At 43.4% G+C, this 19,809-nt stretch overlaps 1 protein-coding gene across 2 annotated transcripts in view; it reads right to left on the bottom strand.

Moving 5' to 3' along the window:
- F13A1 (coagulation factor XIII A chain) overlaps positions 1 to 18,582 on the bottom strand; it is a 180,964-nt gene extending 162,382 nt beyond the window's left edge. For both annotated transcript variants that reach the window (XM_082413293.1, XM_082413292.1), the window contains exons 1-3: positions 18,495 to 18,582; positions 16,446 to 16,593; positions 4,827 to 5,015 (exon numbers count right to left, since the gene is read on the bottom strand). In XM_082413293.1, coding sequence (XP_082269419.1) covers positions 4,827 to 5,015; positions 16,446 to 16,575 — 319 coding nt within the window. In that variant the 5' untranslated portion in view covers positions 16,576 to 16,593; positions 18,495 to 18,582. The remainder of the gene's footprint in view (positions 1 to 4,826; positions 5,016 to 16,445; positions 16,594 to 18,494) is intronic.
- Between the last annotated feature and the right edge of the window lie 1,227 nt (positions 18,583 to 19,809).

Here is a 19,809-nt window from a genome sequence, read left to right on the forward strand (position 1 = left end):
TCACTCCCATCCTGAATACACAGCAGTCTGACACCCCAGCTGGCTTTAGATAAACACTACTCAAGAGATAGGTGAAATAGAAATATTGAAGTCTTGAGGCCATTTCAGTGTTTTAATGGGGTTAATAATGCAGAATATATGCAGTTGATGTGGTCCTATGAATGCTTGGGCATGTGATGACTGTACCCATGAATGACCTCCATCATTGTGCCCAGAAGGGGCTGCACTTTTGGACTCCCAGGTTTGCACAGCTGGAAAGGACTTCTAGCACACACCACTGGGTGTCTACCAGCATCCATGCTTAGCTCCCCTTGTCCCTCTCTGAAGAGACTGGAAAAACAAACTACTTTCACAGCTCCTCTTACAGGTAAGGGTAACAAATGAGACATAAATAGCTTGCTGGGGCTTCTGGGAAAACTTTGCTCTTCTGATGAGAGGGGCAGGCTTTGCTGATACCATCCTTCCCCTCTTCTTTCTGAGTACCCAAAAATATGAACCTGGCACTGTGGGAGCCATTGAGGGACTGAGGAAAAAGGTCAAGAGAATGTCTGAAGTGCTGGCCTCAACGTCCCCATGCTCCCGTAATGGGACTCCAGGGAGAAAGGAACTTGCCCAAGAACCCTGCAGCCACGCTGGAGGCCTCACTGGGTAGGGGAAGTCTGTTGTTTTGAGGGGGGAGAGCTGGTAAGGAAGATAGCTGCAAATTCTTTCCTTGGAATGACTCTGCCTCAAAGAAGTATCACACAAGTAGGGAGCCCATGCTAAAGTAACAGCAAATTAACACCACAAGCTGTTCCTAGGTTTTCACAGCCTCAGCTACGGGTTAAGGAAACCTGTAATTAACGCTCTGCCCCATGCCTTCCATGATTTGTCATGGCTGCAGACTCAGGGGTGGAAAGAGAGAAAAGGCCCCACAGAGGACCAGGCACATTTTCCAGTCACACCCACCTCCTCAAATTCATTAACACCTCCCACATAACTCACAGAGATAGCGGTGCACGGCCAGCAACTAATGAACGCAGTTATCAAAGCGCTGAGACCGTCTGCAGCACAAGCTAGTGAGGCCCTGGCAGAGGAAAGCCAGTAGCTCCTTGTTCACATTCTCTGCTCAGAGAACCCAGTGTAGGATGGTTAAATCTGGGACCACCCAAGAGGCTATTTACTTAAATATTTAAAAAGAAAGAAGCCTGATTTGAAGGCAGAATCACTTATAAATAAGTCCCATGACCCTAGGTTCTGAGAATAGCCACAAAAGAAAACTCCAGGGTATTAAGACATCCCAGCTCATCTTATATAAAGTCACGGGGAAAGACAAAAGAACAATAACAAAGAAATGCAGACTGGAAGCAAATAAGTGTGGTTATTTTCTCCATATTTTTAATATGACGATAGGTCTCTCTATTCAATAGTCACATTCTTTAAAAGTAGTGCGTAAACTCGTCTTTGTTGATAAATCTAATCGTGTTATAAACACCCTAAAATAAATATTTGAAGAGACTTTTATGTGTCCTTTATTTTTTTACAAAGTATTCTCTTTTCTGTTTTTTAAATCACTTTTTCACATTCTAGGTTTCTTGAAACTGAGGTACACCCACATATCCAAACATTTGCACTGAATTTCATTTCCAGTTCACATTCGACAGTTACCTCTTCTCATTAGAGCAATTACGTTTTTTAAAGATTGAAGTAGAGTCGATCTACAATATTGTGTTAGTTTCAGGTGTACAGCATAGTGATTCAGTATTTTTGCAGATTATACTCCATTAAATGTTATTACATGATAATGGGTATAATTCCCTCTGCTATACAGTAGGACCTTGTTTGCTTATCTATTTTATATATACTAATTTGTATTTGTTAATCCCATACCCCTGGTTTGTCTCTTCCCCCTTCTTTCTCCCCTTTGGTAACCACAAGTCTTTTCCTACGTCCGTGAGTCTGTTTCTGTTTTGTATATACATTCATTTGTATTATTTTTTAGATTCTACATATAAATGATATCATATAGTATTTGTCTTTCTCTGTCTGATTTATTTCACTAGCATAATATTCTCTAGGTCCACCCATGTAGCTGCAAATGGTAGTATTTCATTCTTTTATGGCTAATATTCCATGGTATGTATATACCACATCTTCTTAATACAATCATCTGTTGATGAGCATTTGGGTTGCTTCCATGTCTTAGCTATTGTAAACAGTCCTGCTATGAGCACTGGGGTGTGTTTATCTTTTCAAATTAGTGCTTTGGGGTTTTTTAAAGATATGTACTCAGGAGTGGAATTGCTGGATCACATGTAGTTCTATTTTTGGGTTGTTTTTTTTTTTTTTTAAGGAAACTCCATACTATTTTCCATAGTGGTTATACCAATTTACACTCTCACCAACAGTGTAGGAGGGTTCCCTTTTCTCCACATCCTCTTCAACATTTGTTATTTGTAGATTTTTGATGTTAGCCATTCTGACAGGTGTGCGATAATACCTCATTGTGGTTTTGATTTGCATATCTCTAATAACTAGGGATGTTGAGCATCTTTTCATGTACCTGTTGGCCATCTGTATATCTTCTTTGGAAAAATGGCTATTCAAGTCTTCTGCCATTTTTGATTGGATTGTGGGGGTTTTTTTGACATTGAGTTGTGTGAGATATGCTGTTTTTTAAAATACATAGATTTTTATCTCAAAGGCAAATTTGCTATGCTTCCCCTCCCCCACCTTTTTGCTGAAGAAACAAAAGTAGTACTATGTCTTTTTATAAAAAGAGAAGACTTTAAATGCTTACTGTAGTGGATTCTGTGGTCTGCTACCCAGACCTTTTGTGTTTAGAACAGAGGCATCTTTGCCCCGATGCTGGGAATGCTGGTGGCCCACAGCTCTCACTGAGCTGCTCTCATGGGTTTACCCTCAGCCATGGAGACCCAACTACACTAATTTTTCCCTCCCTGGGGGTAGCTTGTAGCCAATGACCGTCAATGCTAGAGTATAAATGACCCATGCCCTTGCCTCAAGACTGGACAATTCTAAAGATACACTCCAGCTCCAGAGCTCACCATGGGATCCACTGAAGCCTTTGTTCATTGGAATTCAACCCCGCTCTCTGCCCAACACTGATCCCTTCACTCCCACACTGATGTTGACCCCGAGAGTGCTCCCCAGTAAACTCATTCCACACAAATCTCCTTCTCAGAGTTTGTTTCCTGGAATCCCAATCTAAGACATTCATCTTATTCTTCCTAAGACTTTCATTATTATAGTTACTTTATGATTGGGTGTGGGAGAAGATCTGAGACCTCAGACAAGTCCAGTTCAGGGACAAAGCTTCCCTGTCCTCTTCTCACTGCCTGAAATATTTGGCTATAAAGGTGAAGGTAAAAATTCCCATTAAGTTGGAACAAAACTCTGGGTATTTACTCACATGCATGGAGTGATCCTTTTACTAAAAATGTGTCAAGGACATTTTAATCATAGCTAGTCCAAACAAGCATGTACATGCACACACATATATACAAAAGAAAGATAAATGAACTTAGGGAAAGAAATAAAAATAAATTTTCATATTTTAAGATAGTGTTTAAAAAATTATCTGTGGATTCTTCTCTCACCTGAAGTACCCATTATTAAAAAATATTAACAATAAGAGTCTGCTCCCTAAATTAAATTAGAGTTATTTCACTTTGCCTAACACACAGGAACAGTAGGTTAGTTTTCCCTTTTCTTTTCGCACAACTGGGATAACAAACAATTCTGTGTAGAACCCAAGCACTGCACTGATGTTTTTTATTCTGACTCAGGGATCTCTTTTCTCCTCTCTCCCTTCTATTCTGTCTTCAACCAATTTTCCCACATTTATATACAAATTTGCATTGTAAATTCAAGTAAGCACAAACCATGTTCCTCAAGTGATCAGTGGCCATAGATTTTTTTCCCAAGGAAGTATTTTTAGTTTTAATTTTATTACATTTAATTTCTTTATATTTATTCCCACAGGTCAATGATTTTACATAGATGCCTCCATATAATCATATCATGGTCACCTTTTTTTCTCCCTTTCTTGCTTGGTTCCCTTTCCTTTTGCTTCTCTTGCCTTTATTTTGGCAGTATTTCCAATATGGAACCCATATCAACACCAGTGTGTGTGCTTCATATTCTTTTCTGAACTCACAGTATTGATCTATGCATATGTACATTTACACACACATGTATAGAAGATCTTATGTACACCCTTCTACATTTTGTTTTCTCACTCACTACCTCTCTTAAAGTCATCTGGCATGGGTCAAATTGACAATCCATTATGTGAATATATCACAGTATTTTCAACCATTCCACTATTGAGAGTTGTTTACTTTTAGGGTTTTATTTGTCACCATACACAATGCTGCAGTAAATAATACCCACTTTTAAAAAGTGGATTTTAAGATTTTAGATATCATTGGTATAGATTTTTAAGACTGGAAGTGCTAGGTCAAAGCTCATATGTATTTCTAATATTAACAGATATACCAAATTGCTTTCTAAAAACGTTATTAAATTACACATACATCAGCCATGTATGCTTTTCTCTATGTACACATTAACATTTTATGCCAATTGTATTCACTTTTATTTATACCAGATTTTTGCCTGATTAGGCACATAATATGTTGATGTTTGGCATTGTATCAGACCCATCTTAGAGTATAGAGTGGTCCAGGGGTTGGATGTAATCCCAGCTCCAGCCAACTGTTAAAGTATGATTCCAGGAAATAACACAACTATACCTTACCCTTCCTCCATTATGACCCATGGTATCATGACTGTCATGAATAGGGCTTGCACATGGCACTCACCAATGACATATTCCACCCTGAAGAGGTCCCTCCTAGGGTTATAGGGACGATTGAAGTCGATCTGGATGTAGAAAGACTGTCCTCTACGTACAATCAGCTTGCTGTTGTTGTATTTGTCGGTGTGGTGATCCACTTTGTTGCTGTCCCATCTCTCCTTGAACAGGTGAACAGCCGTAACATTAAGGTAGTCTATACACAAAGAAAACAATCAAGAGAAACCACTGAGTAACTTTGGTTTAAACACAAACTTGAAAAACAAGGCTATTTTTCCTGAAGACGCAAGGTAGTAAGGTTTATTAGATAAAACGCTATACAGGGGGCTGGTAGATTTGGGAGTCAATCTTTTGTGACATCCGTGTTTTCAAAGAAGATTTTTTTAAAAGCATTTTCCCCTTCTGATCTCATCTCAGACCACACGGCACTCACTTTGGGATAATAAAGCTGTGTTGATAATGCCTATCAATAGGTCTAGATACAGAGGAACTAGCACCTGAGATCAAGGCTTCACATCCGAGTCTCATGTTGGTTTTCGTTGTGTCAGGTGCTTCCCATGAAGACTACAGCCTCCATACGTTGGGATAAGCAGGGAATACCACTTCAATTTTCTTATCTTTAAAAAGGGAGGAATCAAATCTGACAAAGCCTGCAAGGGATGTTCTAAGGACAAAGTTGATCATCAATCCAAAATTCTCCTCTTACTTCAGGAAGGGTCAACCCACAGCCCCCTTCTGTAATTCTAAAAGTAGATCTTGTCCTTCAAAGGCAGGAAACAGAGGGAACAGGCATGGAGGAAAGATACCAGCATTCCTATGAGGTTGGTAGGATTGTTTCCACTTTGCACATGCTGAAACAAGACTCAATTTCCCTGGCTACTAAACAACCAACCTGGAAGCAAACCCTGGTGTGAAGCCGAAATCTATAGACTTTTCCTCTGATTTTTGGAATTGGGAGTGTAAATGTCAGTTATATATTTATCTGAGACATGATAGCACTGGATAAAAGTTAGATCTCCTCTTGCTTTTTCCCCATTCCCTCTGCAAATGATCACTGAATGTGAAGGTAGTTCTAACTACCCGTCTACACTGCAGTTTAGAAGATCTAGTCTAAAGACAGATTTCTGTGTATGCATTTGGAGTTCTAAAGGGGCACTGGAGAGCGTGCTGGGCGAGGTGGGCAGTGTGCGCTGGCCTCTTGCCTTCCCTCCTTTTTCCTGGACTTGACTGTTGCATGGTTTGTCCTCATGGCTGTGAACTCAGTGTACACAGAGAGCTGGGGCTTCACCCTGAAATACTCAGTGATTTCCCCTGCTTTTACACAGGAATCCTGTGCAGGACCCCTGGTGCTCTCTGGCCTCATTTTTTCTCATAGGCAAAATGGAGAAATTGGGTTCATTAAGGTACTCTATAGGTCTAAAGTCTAGGAGTCCCTGCAACACCCTTGATGAATTCAAAGTCCAGGTAACCCTGAGTTTGAATCTCAGGTCTCATAATTACTTAGGTAAGGGATGTTGCCTCTCAGAAGCTGAGTTTTCTCACCTTTAAAATGAAGATACTAATATCTTGAGAATTTCTACAAAGATTCAGTGACCTAACAGCGCAATGGGTCTGACTCTATGCCTGGTGCATAGTGGGACCAGAGGCTTCCTTTGAGCTTGCTGACTATGAACTGTGATGGTGCCACCTTATATTTTACATGGTGCTCAATGGGCTATTCTGGCTGCAACATTATAGCAAACAGAAAGTGCAAGATGCAATTTTATTTTTGCTTCATCTCAGAACCCTGTAGTACATGGTCCCCTGAAGGGCAGTTTCCTTCCATTATGCTGTGGTCTGAAGATGTTTATTTCTATAGCTCTCTCTTCCAAGCTGCCTTCCTCCTAAGTTCTCTGGTCTTATTAAGGTCACAATCCCCAGTGCTAAACCAGCTTCTGAAAGAGCTGGAGAATCATAAATGTCCCAAGAGGAGAGCCTCAGTAATCAACTCATCTGGCCCTCTTTCTTAGCACTGTGACTTTTAATAATGTTTTGTTTTATTTTTTAAAAATGTCTAAAAACCTAATTCCTCAGAAAAGGGTTTAATCAGCTCTCCACTCATCAGCACCAATGGAAGGAATATACTGATACTGCACTCTCACAGAATCTCAGAGGGCAAAGGTACTTTCTGGACCATCTGGTAGACCTGCTATGTACTGTACGAAACATCTCCATGAAAATCCTAATACTTAGGCTTTTAGCCTCCATCTGAACAAGGAACCCATTATCTTATAAAGCAAACAGGCCATTTTTAAACCACCCAATTATTTGAAAAATCCTTATAAGATGAACTGACATCTTCTTCCCTGTAATTTTTCTAACCGTAGATCCTGGTTCCAACTTCTGCGTAAATATAGAATATGTTCTATTCATTTCATCTGTCACTTTTTTGGTATACAAAGACTATTGTTAGGGTTTCTCTGAGTAAAACATTCTCCATATCTTCTACTGTTCTTTAAGAAATTATTTCCAGACCTTCTACCCATTACTGTGTTCTGAAATATACATATTCCATTTTATGAATTTCTCTCTTATAGCATTTTTCTTAGAATTAAGTACATTACTCTGGTTATGGTTTTTCCGATGAAAACCAATAAGACCACTGCGTCTTTCAAAATAAATAGTATATTTCTATGATTTCAGTCCAAGATACCATTAGTGTTTTGAATACTCTTATTGTTGATTTACATTAAGCATCTGATGAAGCAAAACGCTTAAAAATACATTCTGATGTCACTTCTACCAGTAGTGGATTAAAACTCAGTCCAGACCCCTATAAGTCATTTTCTCATGTTGTTATTCAGCCATTTCTATCAATGCAACTGTTTTTTTCTTTTTAGCTCAGTTTTAAGGCCTTACATGTATTCACATTAAATTTCATCCCATTGTATTTGGTTAATTGCTCTGAATTCTTAAGATAACTTTAGACCCTAAGTATATATTCACTGTATTAACATCCTCCCTAACTTCCTGATCTCCAGGAATTTCATAAGTGTGCTATTTTATGTTGCCATTCAAGACAGGGATATAGATGTTGATTAGGGCACCAACAAATAAATGCAACTTAAGTAAATGCACAGTGGTAGATACTAAAGACTGAACAGGTAATTATGATATAGTGTCATGAACACCCTGACAAAGGAAGTATAGGAGTCTGAGTAGGGGAGGGTTTCTGGCTAGGAGCCCCTAACCCAGATTAGGGGGGGGCGATTAAAGAAGCTTTCTGGAGGAAGTGAGGTATAAGCAGGGGTCAGAAAGCTGAGCAAGTTTTCCAGGTAAAAAGAGAGGTGGGGAAGAGAGGAGGATGAGTGAAGTCTGAGGGGAGAGACAGTATGGTTTACTTTAAAAGCTGAAAGGTGATTGGCTGGCTAGAGCATAGCAGTGCGACCACAGTGGAAGGGAAGGCAGGAGCTGCTCCTGCAAGCCTTGCAGACCGTGTTAAGGAGCGTGGCGTCTAATTGCACTGGGGATGCAGTGAAGAATCTGAAAGAGCAAACGGACATGGTTAGATCTGTGCCTATGCAAACATAAACTGCTTCTTCCGGTGACAGAGGGGAAAACGGACTGGGCAGTGGCAGTGCTGGAATTCCAGGTGAGGGATGGGGAGGGTCCAGTCTGCCTGTAGGGAGTGAAAGCCCTGGTCCTGGCGCACTGCCAGGGTCTGCCTCAGCTCTTCCCACCCCACCCCTGTGACGACGTGCCCCTAAAAACCAGTGTATTCGCTTTAGGTCTTGGCTGCCCCCAGCAGGTCTGCCCACACGGAAAGATAAAGCTGGAGAGAGTCAAGTCTTTGGTATCTGGTTCTCATTGGTTCCAGTTCTCACTGCAAATGAAAACCCTGGCTTTCCGGTTCCACGCTCCAGTCTAGCAAATCTGGTTAATGTCTAGTGAGTCTGGGTAAGTCAGTCCATCCTGGGAATTCCCTGGTGGCCCAGTGGTTAGGACTCTGCGCTCTCCCTGCGAGGGCCCGGGTTCAATCCTTGGTCTTGGTCGGGGAACTAAGATCCCACAAGCCTCACGGCGCATCCAAAAAAAAAAAAAAAGAAAAAAATCAGTCTGTCCTTGTGGTAGTGCCGTGCGGAGTGTATAGATGGGTATTGGAAGAATAAGAGTTCCATAGTTAAACAAGTTTGGGAAGTGCTGGTTTAACCAAAGTTAATCAGGATTCTTGCAGAATTTATGGCAGACTGTCACATGCTGATGTGCACCGCAAACCTCCTACAGGTGCAATGCTTTCCAAAGTTAAACAGCCATGGGAACTATTTCTTTGTGGAGGATTTTTCAGAATACGTTTTGGGAGATGCTTCACTGTTTACTAATTGTGCAACCTCAGAAAAGTTATTTAATCTCTCTGAGTCTAGTTTTCTTATTTTTAGAAAGGCAATGAAATACCTCATAGGGTTGGTGTAAGCATTAAATGGAAAAAAAAATGTATGTAAAGTGCTTTAGCATAGTATCTGGCACCTAGTAAATTCTCCAAGTTATTATTATTATGTTGTTATTGCTAGAAGTAGAATAGCACAGTGGGTAAGAGTATGGATTCTGGAGTCAGATTACCTGGACACAGATTCCAATTTTGACACTTACTTTGTGACTTTGGACAAGTTACATAAACTTGTGCCTCAGTCTCCTCATCTGCAAAATGGTGGGATTAAATAAGAAAATGCTACATTGCCTATCTTCTCAGCAGACAGGCCTGCTTTTCTCTTCCTGAATATCTAGAGGTGGATGGAGTCATTTTCTCCTCTCAATTGCCAGAATATATTTTTCTTTTTAAAAAAAGTCTATTATCATTAGTCACTTAGCATTATCTTAATATAAGTGATTTTATCTAGGAGACTGTAAGCCCCTTGAGGACCAGACCATGTCTTAATCACCTTGTTACTGAGCCTGGGGCAATGTGCAAAACTGCCGTAGCAAATATGCCACTTTTCACTTTAAACACATTTAATAATATCTGAAAATTTGGAACTAGGAGTTGGTTAGTCATTTTAAAATAGGTTATTCCATTTATCACAGTATTAACCATACAAGTCCTTTAAGTAACTTATCAGACAATTTCATTCTCAAAATATGCCAGTTTCAGGACTGTGTTTATATACTGTTGAAGATAATGTACGGGGTCTTATAACACAAAGCCTCCAGACCAGCAGTTTTGTTTCAGATTGGAATAAAATGAAAATTTCACAGTTCACTTAGACCACTTATAACAAAGGGTAAGCAAAAGTGCTAATGAATTCCTTTGAGTATATAAAACCTAAGCCCCCCCACCCCCGCCCCCATCATAGTTTTTATATTGGGTTTATATTGGGTAACATCTTAGGGAAAAACCCAAACGAACTTTTTGGCCAGCCCAACTAGATTTTTCATAGTGAAAACAAGTATATATATACTAAATATATATTAAGAGTTTGTTTTAAAATAATGTAGTCTACGTTACTGTGCATTTGACAACGTTTAATTCAAAACATGGAATTCTTTAAAATGTTATCTTTTCCAAGTGCTCTTTACCTTTTCTATTGCAATATCACGCTAAGTCAGTGCCTTCAGGAAGAAAGAAAAAAATCATAGGAAATCACAGTGGTACCCTACGTAGGGAGAAACTAAGTCAATGATAAGTAAAAATTTCCTAAATAAGTTCTTAAAAATTCATATTAAAATAATTTAATCTAAGAGAAACATTTCATTTAAAAAATAAAACTTGAAAAAAATAAAATAAAAAAAAATTAAAAAAATAAAACTTGAGGGTGGGAGGAATTGGGAGATTGGGGTTGACACATATACACTATCGATACTATGTATAAAACAGATAACTAGGGCTTCCCTGGTGGCGCAGTGGTTGAGAATCTGCCTGCTAATGCAGGGGACACGGGTTCGAGCCCTGGTCTGGGAAGATCCCACATGCCGCGGAGTAACTGGGCCCGTGAGCCACAGCTACTGAGCCTGCGCGTCTGGAGCCTGTGCTCCGCAACAAGAGAGGCTGCAATAGTGAGAGGCCCGCGCACTGCAGTGAAGAGTGGCCCCCACTTGCCACAACTAGAGAAAGCCCTCGCACAGAAACGAAGACTATTAAAAAAAAAAATTAAAAAAAAAAACAATAAAAAAACAGATAACTAATGGAACCTAGTAAATAGCACAGGAAACTCTACTTAATGCACTGTGGTCACCTAATGGGAAGGAAATCCAAAAAAGAGGGGATTATATATATGTATAGCTGATTAATTTTGCTGTACAGCAGAAGCTAACACAACATTGTAAAGCAACTATACTCCAATAAAAATTAATTTAAAAAAAGAATAAAACTTGATTAAGCTATGGAAGATTAAAAGCTACACTGAGAGGTGGCAAGTTTAAAGAAATAATGTTCTAGACTGCAGCCAAATGTGTAAGACATACAGAAGGGTAATAGGCAGGGGCGTTATTGTCTGGAAGGAGAAGAAAATGGCAGCCATGTTGCCCTCTCTCCAATGTAATCTCCCAATAGGTCTATGGAGTTACTGAGGGTTACCCCAAGTCTTGGGGAATGAGGTGAGGTCCCCAACACCACTGAATAAATACCTTTTCTTCCATTGTTCATAGAGAGTCACCCACAGATCAAGTCAAGTATTTGGTTCTTATAATACCTGATAATCGCAAGGACTCTATACAGATGGTGTCATGAGATATGATCATAGGCATAAAAATATCATAGTTCTTTTTCTAGTCCATTGCTCCTTCCCATGTAGCAGGCACTCAGTAAACATTTACTAAGCTAAAATATTGATTTTTGCTTCGTCTCTTGGCTTAACAACACGTAGTTTAGGTTGAAAGAGCTTTCTCATCACCCAGGCTCCATTCGCCACAAACAGGAAAGGAATTTGCTCCTCCCTGTCCAAGCCCAGTTCCTGGCAGAACAGAACAGAACATCTCATTGCTAAGCTACTTTTTTTTTTTTTTTTTTTGGTTTTGAGAGAGATATTGTAGCTGGAAACTTGGCAGCTTGCTCTTTCAAAGTGACAGCTTTCAAAAGTCTACCTAACGCGATTTAGCCTAATTCCAAAACATCAGAAAATGGACTGCTAGAGAAAAAAAATCTCTCCTCATGAGCCAGCTGCCTCCCTGTCTTCCTACCCTTCCCCTAATATGAAAAAAGTGGATTATTTTCACCTTAGGTGGTAAAGATATTCTTCAGAGAATGATTATACCTGTCACAGATGGAATCTTTAAATCAGTTAAATGTTTAGGTTCATATCCTAGGAATTCCCTAGTGAACTGAGATCTCCATGCAATCTTTGGTAATATTATTACCAAACTATAGGTGTAAATACTGTCCATGAGGCGGTAGGTCTGTTTATGGTGAAAACAACAGGGTAAAGTTTCCTTTCTCATATTCCTTTTGGGCACCCAGAATTTTAAACTATCATTAATTTGAATCATTAAAAACATTTTCTTAAACAGCTTATTGTTTTTAACTGTTGCTATTAAAATGTCCTGTACTCTGTATAAGAAATGCTCAGCAGAAGTTAGAATGAGTGAAATGAGTCTAACACCTTTTCCAGGGACTAAAATCCCTCTATTTCTCTATTTCTATTTCTCTGTTGGTCTATTTCTCCTCTAGCCTGAAGTATCTCAACAGCCTCCAGATGTGTCTCCTTCTCTCCATTTTCTCCTCACTATTATCATTATTTTTATAAACATAATTCTGATTATGTCATTTGCTATTTAGAATCCTTTGCAAGTCCCCTGTCTCTGCAGGAGGAAAGGTAAGGTCTTCAAGGCCTGTTATGATGTGATCCCTGCTGACTTTTCTCAGACTCATCTCCCCTCTCTTGTCCTCACTACTTGACATACACTGTGCCCTCTGCTAGAAATGCCCTTCCAGGCACTTTTCTGCCTAGAGCACTCCTGCCCATCGTCTAAGACCTAACTCAGGTGTCCTGTATTTACGAAACCTTCCTCGCCTTCTTTCCCACTCCTCCGACACCACTGGTCATTCCTTTTATTTGTTTGTTTCTTCTACTAGGTGGACGGTTGCTTGAGGCCGGGTATTGACGTGTTCATTTTTGTGTCCCCAGAGAGAGATTGGTGTCGTTCCCGACATAATCATTAAACATTTCCCCACAAATCAAGTGGAAAGTGTGAACTGTTTCTATACAACATCGTCTCTTAATCATACATTGAAGGCCTTTTTTATTCTTTCAATAACCTCGAATCCAGAGAGGTTTACTCTGCACAAAGGCGAGATGGATGACTAACTAGTCAGTTAGTTGATTTAGTTCTGACGTGGAGTCATGGGAGGGAGGAGACGATCAGAAAGGCACAGACCCCATTACCCTGAAAAATACTAGATCCCGCTTGCATTTGATTTTTTTTATAGATCTAGCTTGCTTTCCAGTTTGAATTCAAATTGCATTAGACCTGCCAAATGAGTATTATAATTACTTCCGCAAATGGATCACCTACTGTTAATAACACAGAGTCAAACCAGCCCAAGAATATAAGGTTATCTTCCGGAACATCTCCTGCTAAAATAACCTTTGAGACCAAGAAGGCTCTAGAGAGATTTTCAGAAACACCAAATGAGCATGCAAAACATTAGAAATGGATGCAAATCCAAACAATCTGAGGGGATTTTCAGATATGTTTCTCGGCTACAATTGAGTTCAAAGGGGGCATTAAGGATCCCTAAAAACACAGGAGGACATCAAACACCTCCATGAACTGACTGGTCCCATCTCCGGGGTTCCACTGTCACCTCAAATATCTCAGTGTTTCTTAAATATCATGCTGCCACATGGGAGGAACCTTATGTACGTTCATACATTTTGAAATACAGGCAAAAATAATTCTTAACCAAATATTCACTGAAGTTGTGAATTAAAGGCATTACACACACTCAATATATATTATATACATCGATTGCCACAAGACTATTCAAAGGGAAAAACCTGGCATTTTCCCCCTCTTGCCTCTCTGCCCTTCTCAGTCAATTTCACAAGAGTAGCATGCTAAAGGGACACTCTGGAAAGCTTCCATGAAACACATGTGGAGAGTTTGTCTTAGGGCTTTGTTATCCTGGAAGCAGTCATCCTCAGACGAGATCAGGGAGGTACAAGCCCTCCACTAGTGGCCACTGAGGAAACTGCAAGAAGATGTCACTTAAACCCATGTGATTAGGTCTTAGCAGGGACTTGGGGACAACTTGACAGACTTCGTCCCAGGACACCCACTTTTAGTACAATTAAACAGAGATTTGAAATGTGAAGGAGAACTGGGAAATGGACCTCCTTGATCAAGACAGTGTTCTTTTTCTTCTGTTCTACTCATCTGGGACTTACTGCTATACTTCCTGGGTTCAGAGGTCCTATCTTCAGAGCATGTAGCACTTAGCTCATCTGTATGAGAACTACTAAATGAATGCATGTTTATGAAACCTGGAACCTGTTCATAATAATAAGGTTACAATGACTCTAGGGCTGATGAGTCATTAATTGCTCAAGGGATTGATTTTTCACTGGACACACACTCCTATGCCAGGGCCTGTATTAAGTACCCCAGAATGTCACTTGGATTGTGGACACATATGACTGCCAAGCAAATAATGACTGATCTTTCAAACTAATTCAGTTCAAACTAACTCCCCATCTCTGCCTCCAAAAATAAGTTACCAAAAAACCAGTATTCCCAGGTTTTAAAAAATTGACCTACGTGCTCAAGTTCTTTGGCAGTTTTCTTACTGGCAACATTTTGGTCCATTTTAATTCTATGGGGGCTGCAGGCTGCACATATTCCCCTTAGAATCAGGGTTCCCTTGGGTGGGCTCCTGACCTTGCAGAGGTATGATAATCTGCACGTTCTGAATCAATGAGCATGTATTGATTGGGTATCCTCACAGCCACTGGTCATTTGATCCTCACGGCAACTGTGAAGTAGGTATTGCTCCCATTTTGCTGATGGGGAAACTGAGGCTCAGAACACTTACATGACTTGCCGGGGGTCCCAGGGTGAGCAAGTGGCAGATGTGGGACAAGACCCCAGGTCTTTTGAGTCCTGGACCAGGGGACCCTTTGCTACACTTCACTGCCTCAGTGGTGCCTCCCATTTCTCCTGTGCCCCTTTCTCTTTCTGCTCCCCCCACCCACTTCTTCCAGCACTTGCCCCCCTCTCCTGGGTCCCAGAGTCTTCTCTGCCAGAGGGGAATTTGGCTAGAAAACTGAATACACCAAGATAACTTGCTTGGTAATTTGACATCTGTACACTTTCCAATTTTATTTGCATTTAAAAAGAAGGAAGGAAGGAAGGAAGGAAGGAAGGAAGGAAGGAAGGAAGGAAGGGAGGGAGGCAGGAAGGCTCCTAGCCCGAGCAGTGAAGGAGTGAACACCGAGTGCTTATACTTTGGTTTCCGTTTCCCAACCTATAACGTGGGGATTTAGGTGAGTTGATTAGCAAGTCCTTTAAAACTCATTTCTGTGGTTCTAATGGTGGCGTTTTAGAGAGTGCAGCAGCTGGTAGGGAGAGAGCTCAGAACTCCAAGTCCACACCTTGTCTTGGCCCCTCGATCCAACCGAAGATGCCCTTCAGTTCTGTAAGCCTCCTGCTACCAGTTTGGATGGTACCCCACGGGTGGTACTGGATATCTCTCTGTCTTCACAATTGGATATCACACCGTCCAGACATGATACTAACACAATCAAACTTGCCCACCAGACCCAGGCTGTTCTCTGACTTTCTGGGTTTGTTCGTAATCAACATTGTCCTTTCCCTTTGCTTTCAACCTCTGATCTCTTTCAGACAAGGCAGATTAACCACACAGCACAGCGTGGTCGTGGGCACCTACCCCTACAAGTGGGTGTTCACCCCCCAGTGAAACCATACACAGAGCCCCCTCAGGAGCAAAAGTGGGTTTGGGTACCTGTGTGCAACTGACAAAATGTGCTCCCCGCTGGATGCCATTCAAGGCACGTGAGTCTGAATGTCCCTGCCGTGGCCCAAGGGAAGGGTGTCTGTGTCACCAAGCCACTGCTGGTACCTGGGCGCTGTCACAGCTGACAGGGCTGAGTGGAGGTCAGCGGCTGGCGGCTGCTCCCAGAGCAGGTCCCTCCGGATGGGCGGAGGCAAGAGCGGAGGAAGCAGCTCGCCTCACCTGCCCCCCAGCCTGCTCTGGAGAGAAGCAGAGGGCTTCCATCTCCATTACCGTCAGGGTCCAGCATCTCTCACCAGCTCTGAGATTCACAGCGATGGATGCGGGGAGGGGGCAGGAAGGAGGTGTGAGCTAGACAATCACAAAAGCCGCAGTGTTTTGGGAGTGGAAACTTCCAGCTAGAGAACATTCTTAAAAACAAAACAGGAGGGCTGGCAGAAGACTCAACTCATGCCCTTGCTTTGCAGAGGTGACTTCCTTGAGATTACAAAGCCATTAGGTGACAGAACTGGGACAAGAATCCTGGTCTTTGGTGCTTTTACCACCCCAAAGAGGGTTGGGGAGGCCTTTCTTTAAAACCAGAGACTGGCAGGGGACCAGTTTTTGTGGGAGCTCGGTGGAGACAGAGGGTGCTGAGCCAGCACCCGAGGGGACGGCCGGCCGGGGCGACCCGGGAGGTGACTGTACCTTGCAGGCTGAAGCTCCGGGGCACCAGGCCCTGCAGCTCCACGGTGGGGGGATCATTCTCTGATGCGTTGGAGGTGTTGGGGGGGATGGCTCTCCTGCCTCCAAAGGTGGCCCCCGAGGACTCCGACATTCTCAGCCTCACAGGCTCCTTGTGGGGAGAAAAGGAGGCACAGGAAGGAAAGTGAAACCAGTTGCATTTGTGATAAGGACTCAAAAACAGGGAGACTTATCTGTCTGTGATGGCTCTTGAGCAACACATTTTGAGTTTCGCATAAATGAACCCTGAGATGTGGCAGGAAGGATGAGTGTAATGATGGAGTACAGTTCCCCAAGGATCTCGGGGAGATTTCGTGTTTGTCAAAACATATGGAAAGCAGAAGAAAGAGGGCTTATTTGAAGAAACGAAAAATGTAAAAGATTTTGGAAAGCAGCGTCTTTTTCTCATTCCCCCTAAAGGCAATCTCTTGAAAGAAACGTTTGCTATCCTATGCATATACCTCTGCCCATTTTATATAGACTTATGAGGCCTACGTCACTGTAAGAATAAACTCATACACCCACGTCCAGATCAGTGGCATCCTTTCAAGCATTCACGTCTGCAAGTTAATTCAGCCAATATTTATCGAGGGCCCCCCTATGCGCTCTGGGCACTTGGGGTACATCAGAGAACAAAAAAGAAGGATGCTTGCCTTGAAAGCTTCCAGTCTAGGGGGTGGTACGGTTGAGCCCAACAAGATTCTTAAGTGAACTCACTCGGTAGGGTGTGAGAAGGTGGTCACTGCTTTGGAGTCAGGGCCACAGGGAGCAGGACAAGGGAGGGGAGATTTGGGGTAGATGAGGCGGAGGCCGCTGCAATATTAAATAGGCCTATAAATAGCCCGCTCGCTAAAACTTACTCGGTCAGCTAACACCGCCCTTTCTCCAAGCCTGCTTCCCTTTCCTTTGGAGTTTGTGTGGACAAACAACCAGTTTAATCACCACACCTCCTGTCAGGGTACAGTTGGTACTTGTTGACCAACAGACCAAATGAAGGGAGACCTTGTTTCTGGCCCCAGTGAAGCTTTCCTCTTGATCACCTGGATTACCCAGTCACGACTCTGCTTGTTCGGCTGTTTTCTGCACCCTCAGAAGATGAGGAGCAGCCCTTACAGAGGCAAGGGGAGTAGACTGTCCCAGAAACGTGTGGAGCAAAAAGGCAGCACAGCTGGAGCCGCTTCCTAAGGCACTGGGGCTTGGAAGCAGACAGTAGCGTTTGGGAGTGTAAAGTCTGAGTGGGTATCCATAAATACCTGCGGTCAGATTTACAGGCTCTAGTGGGTTAAGGGGTGGGGGGAGGAGAGAGAGAAGGGTTAAGGATAGAGAGAAGGCAGGAAAAAGCCTTCCTCTGGTGGGGAATGGCCGGGGTGGGCTGCAGGGTGGCTAGCGGAGGGGAATCTTTGGACAGAGTACTGCAGAGCGGTGCAGTAGCCCGTTGGGAGAGAGGACCATTAAAGCAGAGACTGGGGCGCCCCAGGTGCTCCGCGGGTGCAGGCCAGGCTGGGTGAGCGCAGGTGGGCAGAAGCGTCGCCTCCTTGTCAGGTCTGGGCTGGGGGAGGTGCTCAAGTTCGGCTCCCTGCGGCTGGGGGGATGGGGTGCCAGCGATGGAGAGCCGAGCTGGACCACTCCCAGTGCCAGCCAAGCAGGTGTTCTTACCTGGCCCTGCCTGCCCCTCTCTGCAACCTTCTGCATCCTCTCTCCATAGTCCGCTCCCCTGAAGAAAGGGGTGGGGCTGTCCTTTGGCGGAGCAACCCAGTTGCCCCTTTGGTGGCCCTTTTCAGCCAGCAGCGCCTTTAGGGAAGCTTCGCGGGATACGTGAGAGAAGGCCCGCTCGGAGGTGCGGCTGGGTAGATGCGGAGTGAGGGGCGAAGAACGGAACTGGACCGGTGGGGCTGCTTTCGATCCCCGCGCCCCTGCACTCCGGGCACCAGCTGACAGATCGGCCCGGAAACCCAGGGGCAGGAGGTGGACGCAGGGCTGCGGGATGCCCGGGCAGAAGGGGCTGCTGCTTACCTGCGGTCCCCTCCCGAGGTGTCCCAGCGCAGGCTGCCTCTGGGCGGCTCTGGAGTACTCCCTCCAAAGGACACAGGCTAAACGACAAGAAAGTTAGCTCTTAAATAACTTCCTGAGTCCCCCCTTCCTCCCCCCATCCCGCAGCGTTTTCTCCTCCCCCTTCTTGACAGCTGGAGAAGCAGCCGTCTCCAGGACTTGCTATTTACCCCAGCCATCCTGCTGTTATTCTGGCATGTCCCCCCACCCCGGCCCCCCTTTCTTCCAGTTTCCCAACCCTGCTTCTCGCCATCCCTACCTCCAGCTCAGCCGCCCCCTCCCAACCTGGTGGCTGGGAGCCCCCTGCAGACTCCACCCCCTTCCCCTCACCCACTTTGGTCCGAAGGCTGGGAAGGAGGGGTCTTCCTTCACAAGGGAACGTTTCTGCCCGCCAGGATTCCAAGGGTGGCTGGTGCGGCTTGGCAGGAGGGAGGGTCTGCCCTCCTACAGACAAGTCACAGACAGCTGTGACCGTGCACAGCAAGGAAAGTGTCCTTGTTGGGTAAATAAAGCTGAGGGGCATGGGCTACATTCCAGAACCATCCACAGAGCCTCCGCCACCACCTAACCACAAGATTTCCTGCAGGGCGGGGGTGGGGAGGGATGCCCAGCTGGAGGGAAGATGAGTAAATACCTTTAAGAGTGTTACAAAAATTAGAAAATTAAATTTTTTTTCCTGAAAACCATTTTGGTTTCTTTTCAAATAATGGAAGAAAAAGAAAAGAAAAATTTCCTTCTAAAAATTTCCATATTTTCTTTTCCTCTGAGTCTTTATTTCTCTATAGACTCCTATTTCCAGTCATGGCTATTTCTAACCTTCTTTACTGTCTTCGTATTTCTGACCCCGTCACTTGATCTAATTTACTAGGGGAAAAAAAAGATGCCATTGTTTAGGAATTCTCTCAGTTTTTTGCTACCAAATCTATGAACTCGCCTGCAAACTTACCCATCTTTTCCCTGTTTCTTCTAACTACTGCAGTAGAAAGGTTCCCACCTTGTCCATGGCCAAGTGTGCTGTGTCCCCCCTTTGCCTGCGTTCCCTGTCACCTTCTTCAGGACCTTGCTGTACGGCTTCTCCACTCTCCCTCCTGTGCCTCAGGCTCCCTGTCTCTAGCAGTTCCCTCCCATCAGCATGTATTCAAGTCTCTTTAGTATTTTAAGAAACGCTTCCTCAACCCACATCCCCCAGCTATCGTTCCTTCTCTCCCCTCTTCATTGCAAGCTTCTGCCCCCATCATTCTACTGAAACTGTAGTTCAGGGTCATCCATGGCCTGCGCT

The sequence above is a fragment of the Balaenoptera physalus genome (genome assembly GCF_965194825.1).
Source record: "Balaenoptera physalus genome assembly, chromosome: 11".
NCBI lineage: Eukaryota > Metazoa > Chordata > Mammalia > Artiodactyla > Balaenopteridae > Balaenoptera > Balaenoptera physalus.